A 22,581-nucleotide genomic window follows, 5' to 3' on the forward strand; every position below is an offset into this window, starting at 1 on the left:
AATGGACTCAAGCATCTTCCCCACGACTGACGTTAGGCTAACAGGGCGATAGTTCTCCGTTTTCTCCTTCCCTCCCTTCTTGAAAAGTGGGATAACATTAGCCACTCTCCAATCTTCAGGAACTGATCCTGAATCTAAGGAACATTGGAAAATGATTACCAATGCATCCGCAATTTCCTGAGCCACCTCTTTTAGAACCCTCGGATGCAGACCATCTGGACCCAGGGATTTATTAGCCTTCAGTCCTACCAGTCTACTCATCACAGTTTCTTTCCTAATGTCAATCTCTCTCAATTCCTCTGATATCTTATGACCCTGGCCCATCCATACATCTGGGAGATTGCTTGTGTCCTCCCTGGTGAAGACAGATCTAAAGTATGCATTAAATTCTGTTGCCATTTCCCTGTTTCCCATAACAATTTCTCCCAATTCATTCTTCAAGGGGCCAACATTGTTCTTAACTATCTTCTTTCTCTTCACATAGCTAAAAAAGCTTTTGCTATCCCCTTTTATATTCCTGGCTAGACTGAGCTCATACCTGATTTTTTCTCTCCGTATTGCTTTTTTAGTTAAGATCTGCTGTTCCTTAAAACTTTCCCAATCATCTGTATTCCCACTCATCTTAGCCCTGTCATACTTCTTTTTCTTTAATGCTATACAATCTCTGACTTCTTTTGTAAACCACTGTGGCCCCTTCCCCCTCTTTGAATCCTTCCTTCTCATTGGAATGAACTGCTTTTGCATCTTTTGTATTATGCCCAAGAATATCTGCCACTGCTGATCCACTGTCTTTCCTGCCAGGGCATCCGCCCATTTAACTTTGGCCAGCTCATCCCTCATGGCTCCGTAGTCTCCTTTATTTAATTGCAACACTGACACCTCTGATCTGCCCTTATCCCTCTCAAATTGTAGGTAAAAACATCATGTTATGATCACTACTTCCTAATGGCTCCTTTACTTCAAGATCACTTATCAATTCCTGTTCATTACACATCACCAAGTCCAAAATAGCCTCGTTCCTGGTTGGCTCAAGCACAAGCTGTTCCAAAAATACATCCCTTAGACACTCCACAAACTCCCTATCCTGGGGTCCAGCACCTACCTGATTCTCCCAGTTCACCTGGATGTTGAAATCTCCCATAACGACTGCATTACCTTTGGCACATGCCAATGTTAACTCCCTAATCAACTTGTACCTAATATCCACGCTACTGTTTGGGGGCCTGTACACAACACCCATTAGGGTCTTTTTACCCTTACTGTTCTTCAGCTCAATCCACACAGACTCTACTTCCGCTGTTCCCAAGTCATCTCTTGTTATGGACTGAATCTCATTCCTCACCAACAGGGCCATCCCACCCCCTCTTCCCATATTTCTGTCTCTACGATAGCACGTATACCCTGGTACACTCAATTCCCAGGCCTGATCCCCTTGCAGCCATGTCTCCGTTATCCCAACAATATCGTAGTTCCCCATTTTCATCTGAGCTTCAAGCTCATCTGTCTTATTTCTGACACTACGCGCATTCAAGTATAGAATTCTTAGCCCATTCCTCCTCTCTTTGCTTAAAACACTGTCTACTGTACCTAACCCAGCTCCTTGAACTTCCATCGTGAATGCTTTTCAATCCTGAATGCTTGAAACTGCAGTGAGTAAAACAATTATAAATTGTCTTACTGCTTAGCTCTCACCAAATATCAGTGATTAAAAAAAACCCCACTGCTTTTTGAACACAAACACATGCAACTGACACTATCCATAAACTGCTCGCTCTAAGAATGGTGTAGTGTCTAATGACCTCACAAGCTCACGTGGCTGACTCTAGTTAGGCAATAGTACATTTTATATATGTTCTTTTTCTTTGCAGAATTTGTTTCCTTTTGCACATTGGTCGGTTGTCAGTCTTTATGCATGGACTTTTTCATAAATTCTATTGTACTTCTTTATTTTACTGTAAATGCCTGCAAGAGAGTGCACCAAGATGGTATATGGTGACATATATGTACGTTGCAATAAAGTTACTGTGACTTTTACAGGGACTGCAACAGTTACAAGCTGCCCATTGCTACCTTAAGAGAGCAACAAAGAATAGGCAATGAATACTTGCTGGTCTTGCAGGGTTGCAGTGGCCCCAGACTGAAATACTAATCCCTAGAAGCTCCGTTTTACTCTCTATCTTAGTGTTGTATGTCACTCTAGTACTCTTCTTATGGGTCCTATGAAGACAGTATGTTCTCATGCCTTCCAGAAAAGGATGCATAGGCTTTCTTATGTAATATTACAATATGTCAGTTCCAGCATCCGCTATTGTGCAAAACTACTGCAGGGTCATACATTAACAGGCGCAGATTCGTGGTTGTGGACATGAAAACCAGCATTTAAAGCGGGGGGTGGGGGCAACCTTTTTTTATGCCATGGACCCCTACCATTAACTGAGGGGTCCATAGACCCCAGGTTGGGAACTCCAGTTTTAAAGGATCATATGCAGAGTATAAGATGCACTCTTCCAGTTGCTGGAGAGTGCTGCAGCAAAAATGGGCAAATAAAAGCAGAGGTTTCAGAGTTACTATATGGTTTGGTGAAGAACAGTGCACACTTTGTGCATGGGGCTGGGGGGGCTATGGAGACTCTCAGGATAGCCAGCCACATACTTCTGGCCAAAGGATGCCACGGAGGACAAACACAAGAAGTAACACATGCGCAGTTTCTGAATGCTTGCCCTTGGGGAATGTTTGCCAAGTACCAGATTCCAATCTCTGCTCTCACTTTTCCCGTTTTCTCTCACTGTGCAAGGAGGATGCAAATGCAGTAGCAAGCAGCGGGTTGCAAGACTATAGATTAGTCAACAATGTCTAGAAGAATTCCAAATCTTTGAGCTGCAAATGACAGTTAAAGCAATACAGGTGTAGGTATAAGCCTATACTTGAGACTGCAAGAGGTCACTGATTTCATAGTCATAGTGGCTACAGCACAGAAACAGGACCCTTCAGCCATCAGAGTCCATGCCGGTCTTCTGCTGAGTCCTATCTACCTGCCTTCCATACCCATCTAAACTTCTCTAAAATGTTACAATTGAACTTGCATTCACCACTTCTGCCAGCAGCTCTTTCCAACCATGCCATCCTGAGTGAAGAAGTTCTCCCTCAAGTCCTTTCACCCTAAGCCTATGACCTCTAATTCTAGTCTTACCAACCCGAGGGGAAAAAGCTTGCATGCATTCACCCTACCTATACACCTTATAAATGTGTATACAGGTGGCCCGTTTATCGAACGTTCGCTTTACACAACTCACTGTTACAAAAGACCCGATTTCGCTAACCAAAGAGGATTTTTGCTTTTACAAAAAAAAATGCCCGCTTTATACGTATGTTTACCCCAAGAAAGACTACCATGACCATGAAGTCTTGTGCGGGCAGCTGTGTGCGCATGCGTGTACGTGCATATGCATGTACATGCGAAGGCGAGTATGTGCTGACTTTTTTTTCCCTCACCAAATCGATTTTGGCTTGCTGTCTTCCCGATTTTGATAAGTGAAACTACACCGTACATATAATATTTCTACTTTATATATGCTGTATATTTATCATATAATTCCTGCTTTTACTATATGTTTGTGTTGTTTGGTACGATTTGCTAGGTTATTTTTTGGGTCTGGGAACGCTAAAAAATTTTCCCCATATAAATTAATGGTAATTGCTTCTTTGCTTTACCACATTTCGGCTTACAAACGGTTTCATAGGAACACTCTACCTTCAGATAGCGGGGGAAACCTGTATCTCAATAAGATCCCCCCCTCATTCTCCCGTGCTCCAGGAAATAAAGGCCTAACCTATTCAACCTTTCTCTCTAACTCAGGCCCTCAAGTTCCGGCAACATCCTTGTAAATTTTGATTCATCTTGCAACATCAATGAGTTTTCATCTCTCAGGGAAGGTTATTTTGACGAATCCTAGCCTGTATAAGCATTGTCCAATTGGGAAGACCATCACCTTGAAAACTCTGGGTGGATAAAGTCCCGGGCACATGATTCATCGGTGCTTCTTCCTGCTTGGCCCCTGAGACTGCTGGAGCCATCTCCACCTCCACATCCAGCAGGCAAGTGTTGGGTGCAGTCCAGTCTCCTTTGTAAAGTCAGTTTTATCACAAAGGAAATGCATTTGAAGATGTTCGGCCTTGCGTGTAGTCATCATGCAGAGTCAGCAATCCGCACTCTGCAGCTGCCTGACAAAATGCTGTTTGACAGCTGATGTGTTCAAAAGCGGTTTCTGGTGAAACTGGGTTAATAACACCAGTGAGGTTGAAAATCATGCTGAAGGCAAGCATGGGTGGACACAATTATTTAACTAACATGGGGAAGAGGGAGGAGGAGCTTGATGCCAGAACAAATGTTTCCAGCACTCACGGATTCAGGGACTGAATTTCCCAACAGACACTATAGAAGGGACAGAAACAGGAATGGTTTTCTCGATTTCCCAAGTTGTTTTTAAATCAGCACATCACTGTAGCTTTTCACAATGTAAGGAGGAATTTCTATACATTTGCTTTGAATTAGTTTCACACTGCTTCCTTAACGTTAGCCTCAAGCAACTCCACTCCTGAATGACCGCACACATTTCAAATGGAAGCAGAGTTTGAGTCTGGAAACGTGCTTGCCAATGAGATAGAACTGCATAAGCAACACTGGTTGCATCTTCAAGTCCAGCTCTCCAAAAGGTAATAAAACTTACCATCAAAGCTGCCTTTCTCTGTGGAAAACCGTAGAAGTTCATTGTAGGTTTCAATGGAAGGACGATAGACGAACACTCCTGTATTGAAGCAATCTGGCCATCCTGGGTCTGGTGCTGCGGACAATTCCTCCCTCTCAAAGAGTTCGTCAATATTACGTAATACCTGTTACAAGATAACGAAGCATGTAGTTATAGTGAGTACTTTTAGCCGATTTGATTAGCAAGAAAAAAATAAAATTACTTGTAGGTCCATGCAGACAGATGGGGAGAGGGTTTAATCCACAATATCATTTTAAAAAAAAAGGATGTTATTATCAGACACTCTATGCATGAGTAAAGGCCCTTCAGCCCATTTAGACTGTGCTGAACTGTTAATCTGATGAGTCCCAATGACCTGCACCTGAACCATAGCTCTCCATACCCCTCCCATCCAAGTAGCTATCCAAATTGCTCTTAAGTATTACAACCTCCATTCACCACCTCCACTGGCAGCTCGTTCCATACTCACACCACCCTGACTGAAGCAGGATCCTCTTAAATATTTCACATTCCACCCTTAACCTCTCACCCCCAGTGCTGTCTCACCCAACCTCAGTGAAAAAAAGCCTGCTTGCATTTATCTATACCCCTCATAATTTTGTATACCTCTATCTAATGCCCCCTCAACTTTCTACACTCCAAGAGCAAAGTCATAATCTATTCAACCTTTCCCTATAACTTGGGTCCTCAAATGCCAGCAACATTCTTGTAAATTTTTTGGATTCCAAAACTTATATCTTCTGACTCAAGTACTAAGCAGATACATAATTGGAAAGAAAGAACTTCAATACATAGTAAAACTCTGATAATTCGATTTGGAAATGCCAAGGGTTCAGTAGTTTGCTCACCAGGGCCTTAGGCCTGTGCTCCCTTCAGTGATTTCAGTGGAAGATGTATCATACTACTGCTTTACGTGAGGTGTTTCTGGACTATTAATTGAAGTGAAGTTTCACTGCAACTGTTGGGCACCACAGGGGACAAATGGAATCCTCGATGAGGATGGACACTTTATTTTAGATTATTTTCGTTACTGTTGTTTCCGATCTACGGTTGCTTTTGTAATAATGTGGGAGCTGAAATAAACTTACTTTGGTAAACAAAAAACAAGCATGCTGGATTAGTGCACACTTTAATGTGGCCGGTAGAAATCGCTTGAAAGCCACGAGGAGGCAACTTTGATGACAGGGTGACAAGAGATCCTGCCTCGCCATTTATAGCTGCACCATCACTGTTTGGGCCTTTGGCACCAAGTCAACTGGTGACCAAAGCACTGAAGTCAACATAGAATTGGCATTATGCTTCCGTTCCCCTAATAGAATCATTCAGAGAACTCAGAGCAATCATTTCCCTTGTTTGATCAGATCTCAATTTGATCTGTGGCAAATAAACCACACGAGAAAGAGCATGCACTCGTCAGAGTATTACAGAGATCAGGCTGTAATGGTGCATAATCTAAGAGAAAATACAGTGCATTCCAGTTAATTGGGCCATTTGTTAATCAGGCAGCCTGAGAAAATAGCTAGGATGGCCTTCACTTATTTGGGACACTACACCACTTAATTGGGGCAGGAGACTGTTGCCAAACTGTTTCGAACTAACACAGTCGTGTCAACTTGCATGGCTGTAAGACACAACACTATGGTTGAAATTTTAAAAAATAATGTCATTTGGGTGTGGTTGTGTTCAAAAAGCAGTGATTTTTGTCACTGATAGTTGGTGAGAAATCAGCATTAAGACAATTCAGAACTGTCTTGCTCACTGCAGTTTCAAGTATTCAAGCTTGGAGATTCCAGAAACAGCCAGGAGTGAAAATGAAACAATTTCACTCCTTCCACAATGTGGAAGCAATTTTGAAGTATTGAAAGTCATCTTGAATGTTACAATGAAAATGAAGATATGGAGGTTGCAATTTTTGACAGCATTGTATGAGGCAGTCTATCATCTGCACAAGGTGTCTGTGAGGATTTTGCTTAGTTACAAACAAAAGGACGCGACACAGATAGATTCCTTCCTCGAAAGTATCAGGAACTAATAAACAGTTTTATAATACTGAAGTAGTTTTCTAATATTTGAACTTGCTCCGTATTTCAATTCCCCCACATCCAGGTCCTGCTCATGTCTTGCCGCTGCAATCAGGAAGGCGGTACAGGAGCCTCAGGGGTAGTTATTACCCCTCAACCATCAGGCTCTTGAACCAGAGGGGATAACTTCATTTGCCCCATCACTAAACTGTTCCCAGAACCTATGGACTTACTTTCTAGAACTCTTCATCTTATGTTCTCGATATTTATTGCTTATTTATTTATTATTACTTTTTTTCTTTTTGCATTTGCACAGATTGTTTTAGTTTTGCACACTGGTTGTCCACCCTGTTAGTGCAGTCTTTCATTGATTCGATTACAGTTATTGGATTTATTGTGTCCACAAGAAAATTAATCTCAAGGTTGTATATAGTTGATAATAAATTTACTTTGAAGTTGAACTTTGAAATACACAATTTGTTTCTCAAGTGTTTCTTCTTTTACACCTTTTTAACTGTTTCTATGAAACTTCAGCTAATTGGGGCCTGCACTTAATTGAGCCAAAGTGTACAGGTCCTGATGTGCCCCAGTGAACCAGAATCCGCTGTATTTCCAAAACCATCCCTAGAAAAGTTCACTCTTTTTTTCTTCATCAAAAATGGATTTGAGACAAGAACACTGAGACTCTCTACTTACCTGGATAAAGTGCAACTCCAACAACTCAGGGAAAAAAAGCAACCAACTTGCTTGGTTAACACCCATCTTAACCCTATTTATAGACCATGAACATTTGCCTCCTTTACAACCAGTGTACAGTGCAAACCACCTACAAAGTATGCCCCCCTCAGAGGACCCTTCCCAGTTCTATAGCATCCACCTCCAAGAAAATCAAAGCACCCTCCAAGTCACACACCATACTGACCTGGAAAGATAGTCAATTTTTCCAATGTTGCTGGATCTAAAACCTGCAAAGTTCTTGCCAAAGGAAGAGTGTGAGTAGTTTTACTAGAAACCTGTAGCATGGTGATGGCAGAATATCATCTCCAGATACAGTAGGTGATCCTAACAGATTTGCAGCTGAAGTGTTACCTCACCAGGAAGGACAGTTTGGGGCTCTGAATGGTGGCGAGGGAGGAAGTGAATGGGTAAGCGTAGCACTTCTGTCACTTGCAGGGCCAGGGGAGGGAGACTTTTGGGGAGAGATGAATGGACAAGGGAATTACAGAGGGAGTGATCCCTGTGGAAAATGGAGAGAAAGCAGGAGGTAATGATGTGCTCCTGTTGGAGAAGGTGGTAGCAGACGAGAATGATGTGTTGGATGTGGAAGCTCATGGGGTGGTAGGTGAGGATAAGAAGAACTCGATCCCTGTTAATACAGGAAAATGGGGTGAGTGTGGATGTCCGGGAAATGGAGGGGATGCTGGAAAGGGCAGCATCAATGGTGGAGGAAGGGAAATCCTGGTCATTAAAGGAGGACATCATCTCCAATGTAGTGGAAAGAAAAGCCTCATCCTGGGAACAGACGTGGCAGAGATGAAGGAACTCAGAAAAAGGAATAGCATTTTTACAGGAGACAGATAAGAAATGTTTAGTCAACGTGGGTATCAGTAGGTTTATAAAAGATATCGATAGACAGCTTGTCTCGGAGATGGAGACAGGAGAGGGATGTCAGAAATGGACAAAGTGAATTTAAGGGGAGATTGGAAGTTGGAGGGAAAGCTAATGAAATTGACAAGCTCAGCATAGGTGCATGAAGCAGCACCAATGCAGTTGTCAATGAAGCACAGAAAGAGTCAGGGCACATTACCAGACACAACTTGGAATATGGACTGTTCCATGAAGCCAACAAAAAGATGGGGATAACTGGTGCCCATGCAGGTACCCATGGTTACCGTTTCAGTTTGGATAAAATGGGAGAAGCTGATGAAGAAACTGTTTCAGGTAGAACCAGTTCCACCTGATAGAGGAGGGTTGTGGCAGAGAGGAACTGGTTGGGTCTTTTATTGAGAAAGACACGGAGAGCTTTAAGGCCTTCTTGATGGGGAATAGAAGTGTATAAGGACTGGACATCCGTGGTGAAAATGAGGCAGTCAGAACCAGGGAACTGTGAGTTGTTGAGGAGAGTGAGAGCGTGTGAGGTGGCGCAGATGTAGGCAGTGAGGGACAGACCAAATGGGGATAGAATGGAGTCTAAGTTCAGTGGGACAGGAGCAAGCAGAGACAACATGCCTGCCCTGACAGTCAGGCACGTGGATCTTGGGTAGGAGATTGAAACAAGTAGTGCAGGGGAAGGGAATTGTGAGTTTAGTGCAGTGGATGGGAGATCTCTGGAGCTGAAAAAGTTAGCGATGGTATGGAAGAGAGTGACTTGATAGTCAAGAGTGGGGTCCTTGTCATAGGGCAAGTAAGAGGTACCCGAGATAGGGCAAGTAAGAGGTACCCGAGAGTTGGCACCTGATCTTGGCAAGGTAGTGGTCAGTCCAAAACTCTACAACCGCACCTCTTTTGTCTGCAAGTTTGATAGCAAGGTTAGGACTGGTGTGGGGAGAGTGGAGGACAGTGCATTCAGAGGGGGTAGGATTCAAAGAGGCGAGGGGAGTGCTGAAGTCAAGCCGGTTCATGTCTTGTCAGCAATTAGACATGAAAAGATCCAGAACAGACAGCAAACCAGAGTGGGGTGTCCAAGAAGAAGAGGAGGGTTGGAGACAGGAGAAGGGGTCTTCAGTGTGAGGTGGGGAGTACTTACCAAAGAAATGGACTCAGAGATGGAGGCAATAGAAGAAGAGCTCATGTTGTGGAACTCACTTAAGTGGAGGCGAAGGGGGATAAAAAGGAAAGGCTCTCGCTGAGAACAGAACATCCAACCTCAGAGAGGGGAAGGTCAGAGGGAATTAGAGTTAGGAACAGAAGGAGGAGAATTGGTGGTGGCAGAGGGGAAAGGGTTGTTATCTTCAGGGAAAGTAGAGGGGGAAGAAGATGGAGCTCTGAGGACCCAACAAGGGAGTTAGAGAGAGCTGGGGGTAGGGAGCTGTGGTGCAGGAAGAGGAGCCCAGGGCCCAGCAGCAGTGAGGAATATCCCAGCCTGGAAGTAGAGGTGGCCGAGGATAGGGCTGGAGTCAGAGCTAGGGGCTGTGCAATTTGCAGTCCGAATGCAACCAGGGTTTTTGGAACCAGAGCTGGCAATGGTGGTGGGATCTGTGGTCTGGAGTCGCATGAGGTTGCTGGAGTCAGAGTTGGCAATGGCGGTATTCGTGTTATGGAGGCATCCAGGGCCTTTAGAAACGGAGTTGGAAATGGTGGTCCCAACTTTTGTTGAGTGTGTTGCAGCCATCAAATTCTAAATTTGTGTATATTTACAAAATACAATTAAGTTGGTCAGTAAAACTATTGAAAATCTTTTCTTTGTACTTTTGTCAGTTAAATAAAGGTTCACGTGAATTAACATATCACAGATTTTTGTTTTTATTGCATTTTGGAAAATATCCCAACTATTCTGGAAATGGGGTCTGTAGAAGGAGTTGAGTTATACAGCTCTCGTTACATGCACGTGCAGTTTAACTCTTTGGAGTGATTATGCAGAAAGTTTGAAGTTAATAACTTTTGTGGTACTCGTTTCAAATAATTGAAAATTGCAAGTAGGCACTCTCCAAGAAAATGGACCTTAAGCTACAAACTTATCAATCATCCCTCGTACGCTGAATTAGTAAATTTGTTAATGCCATCCTGAGGTGAAAACTGCTGAATCTATGAACACTCCCAGTGTCCGACAGCAGAGCAAAATCAAGAAAGATGAAGACACAACTGCCTCTCCACTGATCAGTCTGCCACAGATGCATCTCGAAGGAGATAAAGCCCTCTTTCCAAAGAAAAGCCCCTCTTCACATCATGTACATCCTTCTCTTGTTGAGTGCCATGACCACTATTCTCTTTCAAATACTGGAAGCTCAAAACTAGGCATCAGTAACAGCAGAACTACACCCCAACACAATCTGTCACCTCAGGGCCCAGAATGCCATCAGCAACAATCCAAAGCAAGGAGAAGCAGCTTCTGTCGGGACACAGGGATACTTCAGTTCTTCCGCAATTGTAAATGGTGGCAGATGAACTGACACTTAACTGAAGGAAGACAGTGAGAGCTTGAAGAGCCCCCACACTGACACACTCCAGCACACAAGTGCCAAAGACAAGGATGAAATACTTTCAATCATCCTCAGGTTTTTCCCTGCCGAGATCCCTGTCAGCACCAAAGCCAGTCGTCGGCCAACTCACTCGACGCCCACTTAATACCAAGGAATGAAAGAGCCCTGGGTATGGCAACAGGCCCCATAGCAACAAGTCTTATGCTTCAGAACCTGGTACACCTCTGGCTAAGTTGCTCTGGAGTGATATGTACACTGGAAGCAAGATAAGTCCCATCTAGCTAAATCTAGCCCAATCTATGCTCAATCAATACACAAATGTCAATGACAGTATTGCTAAATTAAAAGTCATAGAACATTACAGCATAGAAACAGGCCTCATGGACCACTTAGTCCATGCCACACTATTATTCTGCCTAATCCCATTCATCTACACCTGGACCAGAGCCCTCCATACCCCTCCCATCACTTCTCTTAAATGTTCAAATTAAAGCCACATCCATCAGTTGCTCTATCAGCTCATTCCATGCTCTCACCACCCTCTGTGTGAAGAAGTTCCCCCTCAGGTTCCCCTTAAATATTTCACCTTTTCATTCTTATCCTATGACCTTTAGTTCTAGTTTCAACCAACCTCAATGCAAAAAGCCTGCTTGCAGTTACCCCTCTATCAAATCTCCCCTCATTCTGCTACGCTCTGGAGAATAAGGTGCTAACCTATTCAAACTTTCCCTCCAACTCAGATCCTCAAGTCCTGGCATCATCCTTGTAAATTTTCTGTACTCTTACAAACTTATTGACATCTTCCTGTAGGTAGGTGACCAGCTCTGCACAACATACTCCAAATCTGGCCTCACCAACATCATATACAACTTCAAATCACTTGCTCTCAACAACCTGTTCACTCCGGATATTATTGCAAGGGAGATTTACCAGGAGGCTGCCTGGATTAAAAGCATGTTTTATGAGGATAGATTTGGGAGCTTAGGGCTTCTCTCTTTGGAGCAAAGGAGGATGAGAGGTGACTTGATAGAAGTTATTAAGGTGGTAAGAGGCAATGAACAGGCAGCACTTTATCCCCATGGTGGTAATGGCTCATATGAGAGGGCACAAGTTTAAGGTGATGGGAGGGAAGTACAGAGTTATTTTTATTACAGTGAGCAGCAGTGCAATTGAATCATATCGCTTCATACTGCCGAATCATATCATTTCCTCCCAGCCCAGTAGCACATGCTTTGCGGCCCAGTGGTTGGGGACCACTGTCTTAAACTACAGGAATCATTCTTCCTGCACGCTCCCACTGAGCTTTATAAAGAACTTTACACATTTCACTGAGATCTCTCATGCTTCTCTCCGCCAGCTCTGTAGCAAACAGAATCAACATTTTGGCAAGAAAGCCAAACCTGTACGCCTAGGGCAGCATGATAGTGTAGTGGTTAGCACAACGCTTTACAAACCAGGTGACCCAGGTTCAAGACCCTACGTTGCCTGTAAGGAGTTTGTACATTCTCCCCACGACTGCATGGGCTTCCTCCAGGTTCCTCCCACAATGCAAAGACGTACCAGTTGGTAGGTTAATTGGTCATTACAAATTGCTCCACGATTAGGCTAGGGTTAAATCGGGGGCAATTGGGCAGCTAGGCTTGAAGGGTTGGAAAAGTGACTTCCATGTTATGTCTCAATAAACAAATAAATTATTCCATGTGTGATCTAACTAGGCCTGAAATAAATCATCTTAAGACATCTTTACCTTTGTATGCAAATCCATCGGCAATAAAGACCAACGTAACATTGACCTTTCTCGTGGACCTCGCCTCTTGACAGCTGAAAGTGATTCCACGTCTACAAATCACAAGCCAGGCGTGTCCAATTTCCTGGACAGCTGCAACCCACCAGTGCTCAAGGAGCTACTTCCAGAACAAAGCAGTCACCTGATGGGAAGGATAAACTGCATTTCGGGAGAGGGTGTCCTGTCATCGGACACCAGGAGATCTGAGGCAGATGCTCCCAGTGCACAAAGTCAATACTCCTGCTAAGCTGATTATTAAAGCAGCTGTGTCCTGAAGCAAATGGGCTGCACACATGGGTGCGATTAGTCACAGTATACATAGAACATAGCACTGTACAGGCCCTTTGGCTGACAATGTTGTGCTGACCTTTTAACCTACCCTTACATCACTCCGACACAGACCTCCATTTTGCTATCTTCCATGTGGCTATCTAAGTTTCTTAAATGCTGATAATGAATTTGCCCCTACCTCTACTAATATAGCATGAAACTGGCACTTCAGTATAACTAGTCCATGCCAACCACAGCACCCTCCCTTCTGGTCCCAGTTGCTTCCATTTGGCCCCTAAACCTCCAAGGCCCTCCCTTTCCAAGTGCCATTTAAATGCCTCTTAAATATTGCATTTGTACCCAGGACTCAATGGGGTAAATTGTGTATCTGTCTTAGTTTTATAGACTTGACCACTTCCTCCGACGGCTCATTCTAGGTACTAATTACCAACTCTGTTAAGAAGTTACCACTCAGGTTTCTTGTAAATCTCCCCATTCTTATCTTTCATCTCCGCCCTCTTAGTTTTGAGTTCAACCCTGGAGAGATGCCCATGACTGTCCACCTTATCCATACCCCTGATGATTTTATAAACTGCTGAGGTCACCCCTCATTTTCCTGCACTTTGAAGAGCAAAGGTCCAGTGTGGCCAACCTTTCCATGTAACTGACCTTCTCATGCATGCTGCATCCTGAAGCTAATAAAGCTGCTGTCTCCCTGTTCCAGTGACCAGGGTCCAATCGTGAACATGGGTACTGTCTGTGTGGAGTCTGCAGGTTCTACCTGAGACCATGTGTGTCTCCTCTGGGGGGGGGGGGGGGGGAGGGGCTCTGGCTTCCACCCACACCCTAAAGGTGTGTGGTTGGCGGCCACTGTAAATTACCACTTGTATGTGTAGAAGAGCAAATGAATTGAATGCTGGGAGGGGAATTGAAGGAAATACGGGAATCATGTTGAGGATTAAAAACAGGATTAGTGTGGGACTCAACAGGCACAAGTGTCTGCTCCTATACTGTACAACTCTGAAAATCAGACTCGACTATGCGATCCAAAGTTCAAAGCACATTGATCAAAGTATGTACACATTATATGACCTTGAGATTCGTCTCCTTACAGGTAGCTTCAAAACAAGAAACCCAAAAGAACCCATTGAAAATAAAAGACCAACAAACACCTGATACATTGAGAGCAAAATTTTTTTTACACAAATCATGCAATCAATAAAAGCAAGTAACAGCATTCAGAGCAAAAATGAATCTATAGACATGAATCCCGGAGCAGCTGGAGCAGGCCCACATTCTCAGCCTCATCACAGAGTGAAACAAAATGTTGTGGAGCTTGCAGACGTGAAGCCTGGAGCAGGCCCACATTCTCAGCCTCATCACAGAGTGAAACAAAATGTTGTGGAGCTTGCAGACGTGAAGCCTGGAGCAGGCCCACATTCTCAGCCTCATCACAGAGTGAAACAAAATGTTGTGGAGCTTGCAGACGTGAAGCCTGGAGCAGGCCCACATTCTCAGCCTCATCACAGAGTGAAACAAAATGTTGTGGAGCTTGCAGACGTGAAGCCTGGAGCAGGCCCACATTCTCAGCCTCATCACAGAGTGAAACAAAATGTTGTGGAGCTTGCAGACGTGAAGCCTGGAGCAGGCCCACATTCTCAGCCTCATCACAGAGTGAAACAAAATGTTGTGGAGCTCGCAGACATGAAGCCTGGAGCAGGCCCACATTCTCAGCCTCATCACAGAGTGAAACAAAATGTTGTGGAGCTCGCAGACATGAAGCCTGGAGCAGGCCCACATTCTCAGCCTCATTGCAGTGAACAGCACAGCCAACGTCGTGGAACAGCGCACAGAACCAGCTCGACCCTCACCTCCGGTCACAACACTCTGCCTTTTCAACCCAGTTTTAAATTTTCCACACATCAGGTCATTCTTTGCTCAAAGACCTGTGCCTGGACCCAGCCATCATCCATCTCCTACCTTCTCACAACCCTCAGCTCCCCCCATCCCTGGCAATGATCCAGACCTTTATCCTGCCAAGAGGTTGCCAGAAAATCTCCTGTGGGGGGAAAAGCTTGCTACTGACCCACAATGAGCCAGGTAGTCAAGTGGAAGCACAGAAGATCATAGATGATGGAACTTGAAGTTAAATCCAAGATGGCTGTAGGAACTGGTGTACTGGGATGTTGTTGACAATCAGCATATAGGAGGGAGATTGTTGTTATGGTACCACAAGACAGATTTTCAATCTCTCACTCAATATCAGCGAGACCAAGGAGCTGATTGTTGACTTCAGGAGGAGGAAACCAGAGGTCCATAAGCCAGGCTTTGTCAGGGGATCAGAGGTGGCGAGGAGCAGCAAATTTAAGTTCCTTGATGTTATTATTTCAGAAATATATTCTGGGTCTAGCACATAAGTGCCATTATGAAGAAAGCACGGCAGCATCTCTACTTCCTTAGAAGTCTGTGAAGATTCGTCATGAGATCCAAAACATTGATAAACATCTATAGATATGTAGTAGAGAATAATATTGACTGGTTACACCACAGGCTGGTAGGGGAACACTAATGCCCCTGAACAGAAAGTCCTACAAAAAGCAGTGGATACAACCCAGTCCATCATGGGTAAAGCCCTCCCCACCACTGAGCACATCTAAACAGAGCACTGTTGCAGGAAAGCAGCATCCATTAAGAACACCCACCACCAGGTTCAGAAACAGTTATTACCCCTCAACCATCAAACTATTGAGACGTTCCCACAAAATATATGGTCTCACCTTCAAGGAGTTTTCAACTCATGATCTCAATATTTATTGCTTATTTATTTACTGTTATTAATTCTCTTTTTTTTCCTTTTGTATTCGCACAGTTTGTTGCCTTTTGCATGTTGATTGTCTGTCCTGTTGGATACGAGTCTTGCATTGATTCTATTATGTTTCTTGGACTTACTGAGTATGCCCACAAGTAAATGAATCTCAGGGGTGTACATAGTGACATGCATGTTCTTTGATAATAAATATACTTTGAATTTTCGAAGATGAGGTCCACAGCAGTCCAATCATCACACGCTGGTGCAGCCCCAGATGAACGCAATCCAGCCCACCTTCCACCAAGGAAATGCACCCAACTGGAGGGGCCAGCTAACAACCCAGCTTGGCTGCCCACCATGCAAGTCCACACTACAACCGAGGCCAGTCAGTTTCCCTGCAGTCAGTCTTGCCAATGAACCAGGGCTGTGAATTACCGATGTCCAACAGTGCCTTGCAATCACAAGAAAACCATCCAAGGCAATCACTTGCACCATTTGTTGGACCGCACACTGGCTCAGACGCCTTCCTGTCATGGGCGGCAACACAGTCCACAACAAGCCCAGCTCCTTTGAGCAACTTGCTAGTGGGGTAGACCTGCAGTGCATTAAAGTTCTTAATAGGAGGCATTGTTTAGCAATTGTAAAATAGATGTAACGGAAGGACAAATGCACCTTTGGTTAGACCCAGAGAGGACGCTACATTCCACCATCTTACCAGATTTAAATCCTGACTGACTATTCAGTGGCTGGTTAGATCAAAAGAAGTGCCCTGGACAAATTAAATGTTGGAAACAGTCAGGATACCAGGCAATATCCAGGGAGAGAGAAATAGATTGATGCCAAAGGTGCAGGAGATTCTGCAGATACTGGAACTCTTGAGCAGCACACACAAACTGCTGGAGGAGCTCAGCAGGTCAGGCAGAATCCATGGAGGGAAATGATGAATGTAGAGACCCTTCCTTGGGATGAAAGGTCTGCACTGTGCTATACTGTTCTATATTCCTCAGGACTGTAAAGCAAAGGGGAAGAAGCCATAATAAGAAGGTGTGGGGGTAGGGGGTAGGAATTCATGCTGACAGGTGATAAGTGAGATCAATTGAAGGGTAAGGTGAGTAGGTGAGGGAAAGAGGAATGATATGAGAAGCTGGGAGATGATTGTTGGAAGAAGCAAAGAGCTGAAGGAGGAGGAATCTGATAGGAGACAACAGTGGACCAAGGAATAAAAGGGATGGAGGAGGGGGAACCAGAGGTGGTAAGTAAATGATAAGGGCAGGGGAGGTGAAGAGAAGGGGTGAGAGGGGAAATGTTTCTTGTCATTGTCACCAACCTGAAACATTAACCGTCTGTCTCTCTCTACAGATCAGCATGTTCTGTTTTTGTTCCAGGTTTCCAGTATGGAGTCCAGGACTGGAACAAGCCCTTCAGCCCCACAGTGCCATGAACTAATTAAATGCACAACAAAACCAATCCCTTCTGCCCACATAACCCTCTATTCTTCGCCCATTCATGTGCCTGAATCAAACCCTTTTAAATACCTCCATCGTAACTGCCCCACCACCACCCCTGGTGGGGTACTCCAGGCACACTTGGTGTAGGAAACAAAACTTTCCACGCACCTCTTCTTTGAGCTGACTTTGCTGAGGTTACTTTGCTCTAGGCGTTCTGTTTTCCCCTCATCAACACAAAACACCCTGACTTTATTCCATCAGAGAAACAAATATCCGAAACGGAAAACCTAACGGGCTTCTCGTGGATGCAATTAATTAATCTACTTATTTAGAGGTACAGCACAGGAACGGGACATCCCAACCTAACGAGCCCCCGCCATTCGATTACACCCATATGACCAATTAACTTATGAACCTGTACACCTTTGGAATGCACGGCACAAAATGTTACAGCGCCAGCTGTACAAGGTCAGGCTTTCAATCCTGCTGCTAGGTGACCATGTTCTTCCTGTGGCTGCGTGGGTTTCCTCCAGGTGCTCCAGTTTCCTCCCACATTCCAAAGAGGTATGGCTTAGGGTTAAGTATGTTGTGGGCACGCTGCATTGGCGCGAGAAACATGGCAACACTTTGCAAGCTGCTCAGCGCAAATCTTGCCGATTTGATTTGATGTAAAATGACGCATTTCACCATACGTTTCCACGTACATGTGGAAAACAAAGCCGATATCTTCATCTCCTTTTTTTTGTTGGGGGAGACCAGAGCACCCGATGGAAACATTTGGTCATGAGAAGACAATAAAAACTTCTTAACAGACAGTGGCAGAATGGAGCCCAGACTGCTGGTGCCGTAATAAAATTTACTGCTACGCGTCCACGCGCACAAGACGCTTGGAAATCCAAAGCTTACCAGTGTGTCTGCGTCCATAAATATACATTTGGAGTACTGCGTGAGAGCCCAACAGTGCAGCTTTGTAAAGGTCACGCCCAATTCAGGCCTCTTGATCATGGCCAGATGAGCTGAGTCCTTGCTATCTAGCACGTCCACGACAATAACCTCATCGAAGACCCTCTGCAGCACAGATCTGCAGAAAGAGGGAGATGGGGTTTAGAACAATAAGCACACATTTTGCATTTTAGGGTTTACAGAACTTAAAATCACTATTGCATTCCACTCAAGCCCACTCAATAACTTTAATCAGCCCCAAACTGAAGTTACTGCCTCGACAAGTGGGTGAGACTGCTAGCACAGAGATTAATTGGTCTTCAAACTTTAAGTTTTGAGTAACCCAGGAAAATGCTCAAATTGCAAAATCCCAAGGTCCAAAGGAATGCCACTGGCTGCATATGCAGCAGATAGTGAGGTCAGCTGAGATCATCATCGGGGTCTCTCTTCCTGCCATCACAGACATTTACACTACACGCTGCATTTGCAAAGGAAACAGCATTATGAATGACCCCATGCACCCCTCATACAATCTCTTCTCCCTCCTGCCGTCCAGGAAAAAGCTCTGAAGCATTCGGGCTCTCACAACCAGACTATATAACAGTTTCTTCCCCCAAGCTATCAGACTCCTCAATACCCGAAGCCTGGACTGACACCTTGCCCCACTGTCCTGTTCATTATTTATTGTAATGCCTGCACTGTTTTTGTGCACTTTATGCAGTTCTGTATAGGTCTGTAGTCTAGTGTAGCTTTCTCTGTGTTGTTTTTTTTAAATTATGTAGTTCACTCTAGTTTTCGTACTGTGTCATGTAACACCATGGTCCTGAAAAACATTGTCTCATTTTTACTATGCACTGTACCTGCAGTTATGGTCGAAAAGACAATAAAAGTTGACTTGACTTGATATAAATGAGAATCACAGCATTTCACATTCATTCCCTTATGACACTGAAGGCTTTTCATCTTTCAATGAACAACCCCATTCCACCCATTTATTCCCATGTAACCCATTGTCTCTCGCAAGCTGATTCCTCTGCTGCACAGTTACACGAGGAGTATTTGATGCTGGGTCATTATCCTAACAATCCACACTTTGGGTTGTGGGAAGACACCAGAACCCTTGAGGGAAATGCACACAGTTGCGGGGGAATAAGATCACGCAGCAGAATTAGACCAGTCAGCTCATCAAGTCGAAGAAAAGTACAGCACAGAAACAGGCCCTCTGGCCCACCGGCCCACCTTGTCTGTGCCAAACTACTTAAACTGCCTACTCCCATCGGCCTGCAGCAAGACCATTGCCCTCCATATCTCTACCATCCATGTACCTATTGTTACGAATGTGCCGCTGCTCTGAGGGACCGAAGGGTGCGGGGTTGCCCCCTCCTTTGTGAGAATCGCAAGATCACTATTGAGTCAGTTCAGGAGACCTAGGAAATGAGAGAAAGACATGCAGATAGAATCCACAAAGAGTTGGAATGTGTCCTGGCCTCCGAAAGCCAGAGCCATTGATACTGGCTATTGTCTCTTGGAGACGGGATTGTGTATTGAATCCTGTACGATGCATCGAAGCCCCAGGCAATGAACCGAGGGGGAGGTTGGTGGAGGGATTGCATCATCTCAACCGGATTGACATCTGAGACCCTGTGAGTCAGGATAAAAAGAGGGTCTGTGGGAACAGCCCCTCAGACGCACCAGAAGAAACGCTAGCGATCCCGTAATAGCAAAAGCCAGTGGGAAGGCCACGTGCGTCCGTTTCCATTTGCCCCGGAATCGGTGGCCTTTACCACGGAAGAATGGTTTTTAAGCTAACAATGGGGTTTATCAACTCCCAACGACTCTCAAAGGATTGACATCATAAAAGGAATGGGCAAGTTTTAACCCGTCTTTCTCTCAAACCAGAAAGCTGCAGCTTGAATGAACTAAAGTGACTTCTATATTTCCATCAGACAATACATTATCCCCTAGACGATAGAGCTATTCCTTATCGATTATTATTATACCCGCGCTTTTAAATTTAGTATTGACGACGTATATTATCTGTATGTTTGCATTGATATTATTTTTGTGTATTTTTATCAATAAATACTGTTAAAAATAGTATCATCAGACTTCAACGGTCCTCTCTATCTTTGCTGGTAAGTGACCCAGTTACGGGGTACGTAACACTATCCAAGCTTTTCCTCAATGTTGAAATTGAGCTCGCATGTAAGTCTGTTCCACCAATCAGTGACGGCTAATTTTTTTTTTCAGCCTCACTCTCCTGTCTTCTCTCCATAAACCTTAACCCCCTTATCAATCAAAAACACGTCAACCGCTGCCTTAAATGCACCCAATGACTTGGCCATCACAGCCTCTTGCGGAGACAAATGCCACTACTCTGGCCAAAGAAATTCCTTCTCATCTCAGCTTTAAAGGGATAGCCCTTTATTCTGAGGCTGTGCCCGTGGATCCCAAGTGTAAAGAAGCACAGTGATAGCACCTGAGAAGGCACCGACACACACGGCTGGAGTTATGCATCGTTCATTATGATTTCTGTGAACACATAATGCAAAGATACTTGTAGTGTACTGTGTAAAGGTACCTCATTACATGAAAGAATAGAGATTCATTAATTACAAGCAAGAGAAAATCTGCAGATGCTGGAAATCTGAGCAACACACACAAAATGCTGGAGGAACTCAGCAGGACAGGCAGCATCTAAGGACAAGAGTACAGTCGACATTTTGGGTCAAAACCCTTTGGCAGAAATTACTTCATTATTGTCACATGTACCGAGGTACAGGAAGAAACTTCGTTTTGCACGTAAAAATTTCCCAGAAAATGCAGTAAAGGCAGACAATAACGTGCAAGGCCATAATAAGTTAGATTGCAAGGTCAAGGGCCCCTCTTATTATACTGGGGGAACCATTCTGTACAAGAGCAGGATTGGAGCTGACCTTAAGCCTGTTGGACTGTAGCCAATAGGCGTGGGGGTAGGGGGAAGGGCAGGAAGAAGAGAGAAAGCCTGGGGTGACTGGGCCTTTAATTATTGCTGGCTGCTTGACCAAGGCCCCGAGTAAGTCCACGGAGGGCAGTCTGAATCGTATGAGCTGTTTCTTGTGGTCTCGAGCAGAGCAGTTGCCAAACCAAGCTGTTCATGTCGACAGAGGCACAAGCATACAGACTGTATCTATTTTACTGCAATCACTGTATGCTGATGATTTCTATATGTTGAATGTACCAGCAGCACGTCACCCATCGTCACGGGGTGGCACCGGTAGCGTAGTGGTTAGCACAACACTTTACAGCACAGGCGACTGGGGTTCAATTCCCGTCACTGCCTGTAAGGAGTTTGTAGCTTCTCCCCTCCTCTGGGTGCTTCGATCTTCTCCCACAATTGTACTAGTTGGTAGATTAATTGGATTGTAAATTGTCCCTTGATTAGACTAGTATTAAATTTAAATTGGGGGATTGCTGGGGGCATGCCCTGAAGGTTCGGATGGTCCTTTTCCATGCTGTACCTCATAATGGTGTCTGTGGACCCCTTGGTTAATATAAAGGAAGCTCTGATCTAAATAGAAACACAAGGTAAACCACCGATTTGAAACTTTATAATTAAAATCTCTGGAAATGCCAAGCATGACACAGAAGTAGTGTCTACTAAATGAAATTCCATGCCAAGCAATAAACTTTAACCAAGGGAGTGCAGAGTGTATGAGATGTGAATGATAATGTATATGATAATGAGAAGTGATGACAGCTCCAGCCCACGATGAACTAGGAGGTTGACAACGATGCTTGGAAAATGAAGTGGCTCACAGAGAATGTAAGGGAAGAGCAGGCCTAGCAGATGACCATTGGTTAGGGTGGAGAGTAGGCCACAATTCCTATTGAATATTTTGTATTAAAAGCTGAATGTGCCAGAAACACTCATCAAGGGATGTGGCATGCATGGAAAGAGAAAGAGTTTGTTTCATTTTGATGGAACTGGAAAAAGCGATGTAAGGTTGCTGAGAAAAGGAAGGTTTGAGAGAACATGAGGAAAATGTCAAATAATTCAGGTATAAATACAGGAGATTCTGCAGATGTTGGAACTCTAGAGTAGCACACACAAAATGCTGGAAGAACTCAGCAGGTCAGGCAGAGGAGTTGACGCTTCATCCTGGGACCCGATGAAGAAGAATGAGAAGAAATATCTCAGCCTGAAACATCGACTCTATATTCATTTCCACAGACCTGCTGAATCCAGCATTTTGTGATACATTAGAGGGCATAGCTTTAAGATGTGTGTGGGGGAGGGGAATAGTTTAAAAGAGATTTAAAAGACAGCTTTTTAAAAAGAGAGTTCAGTGCCTGGAATACTATGCCAGAGGAGGCAGTTACAGTAACAATGTTTATGGGGTATTTAGTGAGCCCATTTA

At 44.3% G+C, this 22,581-nt stretch overlaps 1 protein-coding gene across 1 annotated transcript in view; it reads right to left on the minus strand.

Moving 5' to 3' along the window:
* The window catches only part of LOC132407095 (glycogenin-1-like), an 88,745-nt gene that overhangs the window by 31,156 nt on the left and 35,008 nt on the right, over nucleotides 1-22,581 (minus strand). Inside the window, exons 3-4 of the mRNA XM_059993393.1 lie at nucleotides 18,146-18,320; nucleotides 4,728-4,890 (exon numbers count right to left, since the gene is read on the minus strand). Of these exons, the coding sequence (XP_059849376.1) occupies nucleotides 4,728-4,890; nucleotides 18,146-18,320 (338 nt within the window). The remainder of the gene's footprint in view (nucleotides 1-4,727; nucleotides 4,891-18,145; nucleotides 18,321-22,581) is intronic.

Source organism: Hypanus sabinus, chromosome 2, assembly GCF_030144855.1.
Source record: "Hypanus sabinus isolate sHypSab1 chromosome 2, sHypSab1.hap1, whole genome shotgun sequence".
Taxonomy (NCBI): domain Eukaryota; kingdom Metazoa; phylum Chordata; class Chondrichthyes; order Myliobatiformes; family Dasyatidae; genus Hypanus; species Hypanus sabinus.